Source organism: Falco peregrinus, chromosome 5 (assembly GCF_023634155.1).
Source record: "Falco peregrinus isolate bFalPer1 chromosome 5, bFalPer1.pri, whole genome shotgun sequence".
Classification (NCBI taxonomy): Eukaryota; Metazoa; Chordata; class Aves; order Falconiformes; family Falconidae; genus Falco; species Falco peregrinus.
The window spans coordinates 22,167,096-22,175,623 of NC_073725.1; the positions used below are offsets into that span (position 1 = coordinate 22,167,096).

Consider the following 8,528-nt stretch of genomic DNA (forward strand, 5'->3'; position numbering starts at 1 on the left):
CCGGAGAAGCCCGCGGGACCCATGTGAGCGACGGCACCGGCCAGGTGCCCTGACTCTCCCTCTCCTCTGGCAACAGCCGGTGTTGGATCGCCGGGACCTGGCCGCGGGCAGGGTCCGGGAGCCCCCCAGCCCCGGTGGCGCCCGGCCGTGGCGGGGCGGTGCCGGCGGTCCCTCAGGGGGCGGAAAGGGCTGCTGGGCACCCCTCCTGCAACAGCCCCTCTGAAGGGTGCGCCAGGCTGTGCAGAGCTACAAGCCCGCAAGCAGAACAGCGGTGGCTGCAGCGCGCGCGGTCCGTGTCCCTGCAGGAGGGCGATGGGAGCGGCGGGTGATGTCCGGGGCACGGCCCGGGGCAGCGCTGCCTGACTGGGGCGGCGGGAGCAGAGGAAGGGGCCGCGCCTGAACGCGACCAACAGCGGGCAGGCGGCTGTCACGACTGCACCGCTCTGCCGATACAGGCAGGAAGAGCGCGGGGCGGGGCGGGGCGGAGCGACGGCTCTGCCATCGGCTCGTCGGGGCTGCTCGGCAGGCTGTGTAGCCGTGCGGGGCGGCAGCGATTGGTCAGGTCCGGATGCGAGATGGCGGCGAACGCGACCACAAACCCTTCCCAGCTGCTGCCGCTCGGTAAGCGGCGGCGCCGCCGCGGGCTCCGGTGTTCGGGCCGGGGCGGGGGAGGGCCCGCGCTGTGACCGTGCGGGGCCGCGGGGGCTCCCGCGTTGTGGCCGGGCGGGGCCGGGGTGCGGGCGAGGCTGTTCGCGGGCACCTCGGGGTGGTGCCGCCGCTTGGCGGGAAGCTTGAGCAGGGTGGGTGGCGGCGGCCGAGTGCGGGGCCGGCCAAGAGCGGCGTGAGCGGGCGGGAAGCGCCGGGGGGGCCGAGGGGCCCGGGGGGGCTGTGGAGCCGGGGTCTGAGGGCTGAGGGGGCCGCGGGCCGGCCAGCCCGTTGCTGGCTGGCAGCAGCGATTCGTGCACGGACACCTTTTTTTAATAAATGCCTTTTATCCCCCCCCTTTTTTTTTTATTCTTATTTTTAGTCTTTTTGTTTGTTTGTTCTTGTTTTTTAAACCATTGTCCGTGGTAATTACTTCTTTGTTGTCACAATATCAGGGTTTTTGTTTAGGAAACGTATCTACTATGAAACAATCTCTTCTGAATTCCATTTTCCTTAAAACTTTTATTTACAGAACTTGTGGACAAATGCATAGGTTCCCGCATTCATATTGTGATGAAAAGTGATAAAGAAATTGTTGGAACGCTTCTAGGATTCGATGACTTTGTCAGTATCCTTTGCTGGAAATGTTAAGGCCGTTCGCTTTATACGGTGGCTGAATGGATTTATTGCTTTAGAGAGGCTAGGGTTCACTGGACAGAACCTTTTTTGTATGGATCAACTGTATTATTCTGATATTTTTATTTTATAGATAAAATTACAATTAAGTATAAAATTAAAATTTTTATTTTAAAATTCTGGGCCATGTTTTCCTTGAAAGTGGATCTTCAGATATGGTGTTAGAAGATGTTACGGAATTGTAAGTATTATTTCTGCCTCTATCTGCCATTTCATGTTTGGCTTCTTGAGGAAAAATACTGTGTAAGATGTATATGCAAAGTGTTTTTATATAAATGTTTGGAATGCTTGCCAGCTGAATAGTTTGTATCTTGGACTTAATACTATGGAAGGTGACCTATTCAGGACAGCCACATTTTAGAGTAGCTGTTGCATGACTGATACCTATAATCAGGTTCCTAGTTTATATCCTTAATTTTGCATGGGTTGTGTGTTGAACTTTCTAGTAGTTTGCGTGCTTTTACATTTCCTTAAGATCTAGGCAAAGATTTAAACGTTTAGTGGATTTAAGGATAAGTATTTATTGCTTTGTCATGCCACATTGCTATTTGAAGCCTGTTTTGATTATTGGTGGTAGTTCAAGAAATTGCTGACATGTAGAGGGTGAGTCTGTGTTTATGTACTGAGCAGAAAAATACAGTGGATCTTCTTCTTAACCTGCCAGGTAGCTTTCTTTACCCAGGTGGTCAATTTCTCTGTCAAGGTTGCGCTGCATTGTGTTCCAGCAATTGTCATCGTAATGCAGATATTTGTGTTAGTTCTGCAATCAAAACTGGAATCGTTGTCCCTGGTTCTGTGTTCTTACTTACTTTTTCTGATCCTGTTTCAGTGAGATTACACCTGAGGGCAGAAGAATCACAAAGCTAGACCAGATTTTGCTAAATGGAAACAATATAACAATGGTAAGTCATTGTTGTTAAAAATATGCATGCATGCATTTTCTGTACCCTTAAATCAATGAGTAATCAAGTTCAGCTACTTCAAGGTGAGCTTTCGAGGCAGTTCTGTTACATAAGGTACTTTCAGGTAGTTTCTGGGGCATATGTGTATTTGAATGATGCTGGAAAAGTGATTTATTGCCTTAGTACATGTCATGTTTGTTTTTTTTTTTAAATAAAAAAAAAAAGCATGGCCCTAATTTTACATTGGTGAGTGTTTTTCTGGTCTTCAGGTGTGCAAACGAATCACTGGCTTTGTGACCCACTCTGTAGGCTGGTTCATAGAGTGTCTTAAGTCATGAGTGTTTGCCTATTTAAGTTTGTAGGTGGAATACATATACATTTCATCCATTATTGTGTTTGCAGTAGTTTGGATGCTTACAAGCTCATAGGGTTATTTGGTAGTTACGACACCATGTGATGCCCAGAGAGCTGTACCTTTACATGCTCTGAAAAAAAATCTGGAGGTCTGTTGGATTATGTTAAATCAGAAGTGCTATATGATTTTTAGTTTTTCATGTCCTGACATACGTAGATTATTACTGACACAGTAATTAAATACTGTGATGATGCATCCCTAAGTGGAATTCTACACCATGCTAAATACCACAGAAGCAGACCCACAGCAGTGTTTTTGCTTGTCTGCAGAGATGGCTACAAAGTCTGGACTTTCTATGTAAAGGCTTTTGTAATTTTGTGGGAAAAGAGGATGAAGATTGACTTGAGTCAAAGTTGGCTCTGTGTGAACGAGGAATAATCTTCATTTTCCTGCCTTACTTGCTTTGCACCTCCTCACTGTGTGTCTGAGCAAGTGCTGTCTTGACCTAATTTCAAAGCCTATTTCTTCGTTGGTTATTGTTCTGCACCCTTTAAGGGGTAGTGCACGTTCTGTCATCTTATGTGGGGTAAAATTACTCCTATCCACTTAAGCTGGTGGTATACTGCCCTGGAAGCCAAAGCTGGTGATTCTTTAGAGTGCAAAATTTTCATCAAGACCTAGATGATATATTAGATCTTGTGTCTTTTTGGGGGACATATCTCCCCATGTCAGGAAGACTATGCTTCAGACCTTTTTTTTAATTATTTTTACTTCGGTCCTGAAAGCAGCAAAGCGCTTTGTCTTTAGAAGTGCTCAGCTAACTATTAAGAGTATATCAGTAAAAGGAATGGTTATCCTTTGCTTTTTTCCCCCTTATTCATGTTTTTCCTTTTGTATGTCTTTTTCTATCACTCAGTTCATTACCTTCTTGACAGGAAAATGCTGTGCTGACTTACTCCTTGCTGCCTGTAGAAGGGTTCAGGCTCTTTATTAAGCTTTTGGGCTCTGCTTAGCAGTAGAAGTTGGTTTCCTCTTTCCAGCTTCCCTGTGTAGTGACTGTCTGGGGAAGAGTCAGCAATTGGGGAAATTCTTCATGAAAGGAAACATGTTCTTTGTCCTTTGAAAATGAGCTGTAGGGTTTCTAGACAGAATCATGTCCTTGAAGTGAATAACAAAGACAAACCCAAAATGTGTGTTATCTAGGAACTTTTGTGTTTTGTTAAACGTTCTGTGTGTTTTGGAGATTGTTTTTGGCATGTGCTTCTCTGGCAGTAACTGACTTCCTCTGTTGGGAAAGGAAGATAATATTGAATCTAAAACCCACTTTGGTGGTCTACCGTGAGCTCTCCATGTGCTAAAATGTTGTAAAGCACTGTCAAGTATGGGTTTGTAGAAATCAAATGTATGGCACTAATGCAAAATTATCCTCTTCTTTTATAGCTGGTTCCTGGAGGGGAAGGACCTGAAGTATAAATTGATACAGTTGTCATCTATGAAGACATGTGTTATGTATATGTATATAGTAGAGCTGTGGGGGTGTGGGTGTGGGTGGGTTTGGTGTGGGTTGTTTTGTTTACACACTCTTGCAATTGGCATTTGGTAAGAGACATGGATTTCCTCTTTAGGAAAGGTACATTGCTAATGAAGGTGCTAACTTTGTAAGTTGAAATAATGCCTTTCTTGTAAAGATGCAAGATCTGTTCTGAATAAAAGGCTTTCTGTTTGTTAGTTACTGTGTTCTGTTATGTAATTGCACAAGTTAGTTAGTTTTGTTTGATGGAATGGAAAAATGATGGTTATATTTCAGTTGTTGGCAGTCTTCCCGTATCTGTTGCATTTGTTCATGGCCCAAGTCTACATAGAACACAAGTCATGAGCCAAGAGGCTGCTGTTCTTTTGGAATACAGGCAGATACTAAAGCTGGATCACTCCTTTAAACAGTGCTCCAGGTTGCATCACTAGGAACCATATATGCATCCAATGCTCAGCAGCCTTTGGTTCTGCTGCCCTTGAGGTGCAGCTCTCTGGGTATAGTAAAGGCACTGTAATGGTATTTGGCAGGTGAGGACAGACAGACAGATCTAGTTTGTGTTCAGATTTAAAAAACAAAAACAAACAAACAAACAAAAAAGCCCCGAAAAACCAGGCTGGTCTTAGAGCTTCTCATTGGTGTCGGTGGACTCTGCTGTTCTGCTTTCACCACTGAGTGGTGCTGTGTATACTTGCTTAACTTAGGAGCTGCCCGTGCCTGCTTGCACAGTTTAGTCATTTTAGAGTAAACACTCTTGTGGCTGCATCTGTTCTCGTGTGATATAAAAGCTTGGCAGATGTTGGGAACAGCTACTCCTAAAGGAGAATTTCTATAAAGTCAGGAATTCCTGGTTTTACTTTGTCATGATGAGCAAAAAAACCCTCATTCTAAATAATGTCCACTGCAGGTTATGCTTCCGTAATACACTACTTAACTGAATTCTGTGTGTAAATGTTTTTGGAGAGGAATCAAGGGTGCCTGCTGTTTGTGTAGACAAGCAGGGTGCAGTATGGGCTCAGAGACAACGTCCGTTGCCTTCCCGTCACCAGAAGAAAGAAGAGTTGAAGGGGGCTCAGGAGCAAGAGACGGCAAGGAAGTTGCTGTACTAGATCCTTTTGCCTGCTTTATCTGGCAGAAAAGCTGCCTTCTGCTCGCTGGATCTGAGCTGGAAATGCAGTATGAACCTCTTGCATTAGCCTGGTAAAGGGGAAAGAGACTCCCTCTTTCCCAGGGAGTGTGCTACTTTTGACTCACTTGTTCTGAATATATGATCTGCCATTGTAATGTTTAGATTGTATGGTGACAATCTATACCGTTGACTCCCTGAATGGTTTTTCATTCCTGTCCCCATTTCCTCCAGCTTTTTTAATGTATCAATTTAAAAAAATATATTTTTTTGCCTTATGTTTGATTGGAACATCATCTGTTGGTTTTGGCCCCAGACACTTATTTCCTAGAAGTATGTTGAGTTTTTTCATCAGAACGCTTTTAAGAGACTTCTAGCCAGTGCAGTACTAGTGTGTTGGAGGTTTTTTGGATAAGATTCTGTACATCTTCCAGTGTGTGGACTTAATTTCTACTTCACTCAGTATTTTGAAAACAGTCTTAAACTGAGAAGAGGTTTCATGCTTGGCAGAGGAAAAGAACAAATCTTGACTCAAAAGTAACTTTTCAAAAGGAAAAGAACAAATCTTGACTCAAAAGTAACTTTTCAAAAGGAAAGGTAAACTCGTTGGTTTGATTTTGGATTTTTATTCTGAGAGAATAAACATCTTGTTCTCTCAGGATTTTATCATATCTGGAAAAAAACTACCTTGATACTGCCTCACTTTCTCCTTCACTGGTTGTGTGTATTTTCTTTTCCACTTCCTCCAGAGGAAGTGCAAAGACTTACATTTTAGGGAGACATTTTAATTCATGACTTGGGGGTTGGCAGATGCCAACTTTAACACAGTTTCTGTAGCTCCAAATGCTGTTAATCCTTTATAATATGAAAGGAAAGATTTTTCATTTCCAGCTGAGAATGCAAAGTGTTCTGGACAGGTCTGGTTTGCTTTGTGTTCAATAGTCCTGTAGTCTGTTGCTTCAGAAGTGAAGGTAATAAGCTTTTGAATCGAGTGAGTGGTGGTGGTGGTTGGTTTTCCTCGCTAAGAAATGTAGTGCTTAGTCCTACTGCACTGTCGTGTAGGAAGCTGTGGGCACTGTGGTGTTCTCAGGAATGCTACGGGTGCCACTATGATTACGTAATTTAAAAGAATAACCTTAGGCTTTATAAATGTGTAAAAGTTAATGATGCTGAAAGTTTAGAGGAGGGTAGTCAGCAGATTAAAATAACTTCATGCTGATGATACATACAGTGATGGTTTCCTTTCAGGTTTTTGTTTGTTTGGATTTAAGATGGCACAGGTTACAGTGAACTTTAGTTTTACTACATGGCTAACTGTCCTAGTATGGACATGGTTCTCTTCTGCCTACTGTCTCAGTTTAGTTGCAGACATAGTGATGATAGCTCAGTGGGAGTTGGCAAGTGTAGATAAAGTATAGGTACCTGTGTGTGTGACTGTGTATGACCACAGTAAAACCTAAAGTGCCCTTCCCACATCCTTGGTTTTTGCTGACCTGTATTTCAGTGTTATCGAGGTTTTAAAGTGACCCAAGTATTACTGTTTGGCAAATGTTTCCATGTTTGTCTAGCTACTCTGATAAAATTAAATTTAAAGAACTAAAAATACTTCATGTTTTATTACTTGTCCTGTAACTATATAGGCCAGGGGTCCTCAAACTACGTCCCGTGGACCAGATATGGCCCCCCAGGGTCCTCAGTCCAGCTCCCGGTATTTACAGACCCCCCTGCTGGGGGCTGGGGGGGAAACCAAGCAGCACAGATGGCTGCCTGCCACTTCATCCGCGCGCCGGCCCCCTGGTTAAAAAGTTTGAGGACCCCTATACTAAAAAGTATAGGCTTTCCCTGCCTAGTATCTGTTCCCTTTTTCAGGATTCACTATGTTTTTTTACCATATGAAACAGAAAGAGATTTCTGGCTTACTGCTGGCTTTTAATAGATGTTTTATCCTCAGGGAGTTGCCCAGCAATTAATTCCTAGAGTTTGGAATTCAATTGAAGGACATTTTGCATGCCTGTGTTCAAATATTGATGCTAACAACCCATCAAACGTTCATGTTTGTAGCTTTATGGATACTTAAAGATAGGCAATAGCCTTATTTTTCAATAAGGCTTAATCTTTTTCTCTTTGGCAAGAACAAGCAAGTCTGTGTGGTTTTGTAGTACTTCCAGCTTTCTCCTATCATCAGGCTTTAAAAAGGGGAAGACCTGTGTCAAGTACATAGTTAGGATGGTGATTTTTAAAAGAGTAAGTTGCGTAGCATCATCAGGAAGAATGTGTGTGACTTGGAGTGAGAATTTTAAAGAATGAAACATTTGCTTTGTGAAAGATACCTGAGGACGATTTCTGATGCTGCTAAAGTTCATTTAACAGTTTGCACTGGTTTCAGTGGTTATGCATGTTCGATTTCTGCTCGTGCATTAAATCTGAGAACAGAAATCTACATTGGAAGGGGGATTTTGTACGAAGGGTAATCAAACTTGTAACCTCCTTGAAGAATTATTTTAAAATATTTGGAGCATTGGTTAAAGGCAAGTAAGTAAAGTTTTATCATATGCTCCCTCCATCAGCTGTGACTGTGGAATACCATCAGCAGTCCACCTCAGAACTTCTTGGCATCCAACTGAAATGTGCAAGTTGTGAGACTTCATGGCCATGAGCTGATGGGCCATGGTCTTCTCAAAGCACAAAGTGCTGAAAGTTGTATGTCTTGCATGACAGTGACTCTTTTCAACATCAGTAACTATACAACAGGGTAAAATACAAATTTAGTGGGTAATATGTGTTATTATCAAACTAGCTGTTTGCATTTCAAAGTGATGCAGATCCTTTCTATAGCAGCAGTGTTGGCACATTTCTTAGAATTCATCTGATCCTCCCTTAAACTCATTTAAACTTTTGACCTCCACTACATCCCTATGTTTCACAATGGAAAAGTTATTGCTTTAAAAAAAAAAAAGGTGGGGAAGTGCGGCTAAAAGCTCTGCTGTCTTCCAATGTTGTGGGCTGCTCACTTGTTTTTCCATAGAACTCTCTTAATTTTTCTACATTAGCCTATCTTCTGCACCTTTGGTCGCATCCTAAAGTTTGTCTATAGTTTCCTACATTACTAGGTAAATGTATCTGTTTTATTTTATAGATCCTCGATAGTCTTTAAATAGTCTTTGATAGTCTTTAAATTATACAAGTAGTTTAAATCTTGGAATGACTGTATTTGCCTATTTTTGTGAGTAGCTATGAAAATCTTTATCAGTTGCTCCTTTTTAGATTAACATC

At 42.9% G+C, this 8,528-nt stretch overlaps 1 protein-coding gene across 1 annotated transcript; it reads left to right on the forward strand.

Moving 5' to 3' along the window:
* Positions 1 to 481: 481 nt before the first annotated feature.
* On the forward strand, positions 482 to 4,326 carry LSM5 (LSM5 homolog, U6 small nuclear RNA and mRNA degradation associated). The gene is made up of 5 exons (XM_055806582.1): positions 482 to 621; positions 1,178 to 1,273; positions 1,495 to 1,522; positions 2,171 to 2,243; positions 4,039 to 4,326. The coding sequence occupies exons 1-5, from the start codon at positions 576 to 578 to the stop codon at positions 4,069 to 4,071; spliced, it is 276 nt and encodes a 91-aa protein (XP_055662557.1). The 5' UTR covers positions 482 to 575; the 3' UTR covers positions 4,072 to 4,326.
* Positions 4,327 to 8,528: the final 4,202 nt, after the last annotated feature.

Bases quoted from the DNA above. Each gene is read 5' to 3' on its own strand.
- LSM5 (XM_055806582.1), top strand. From the start codon at position 576: ATGGCGGCGAACGCGACCACAAACCCTTCCCAGCTGCTGCCGCTCG. The intron at 1,523-2,170 runs GTAAGTATTATT...ATCCTGTTTCAG, and splicing joins TTAGAAGATGTTACGGAATT to TGAGATTACACCTGAGGGCA. The intron at 2,244-4,038 runs GTAAGTCATTGT...CTTCTTTTATAG, and splicing joins ATGGAAACAATATAACAATG to CTGGTTCCTGGAGGGGAAGG.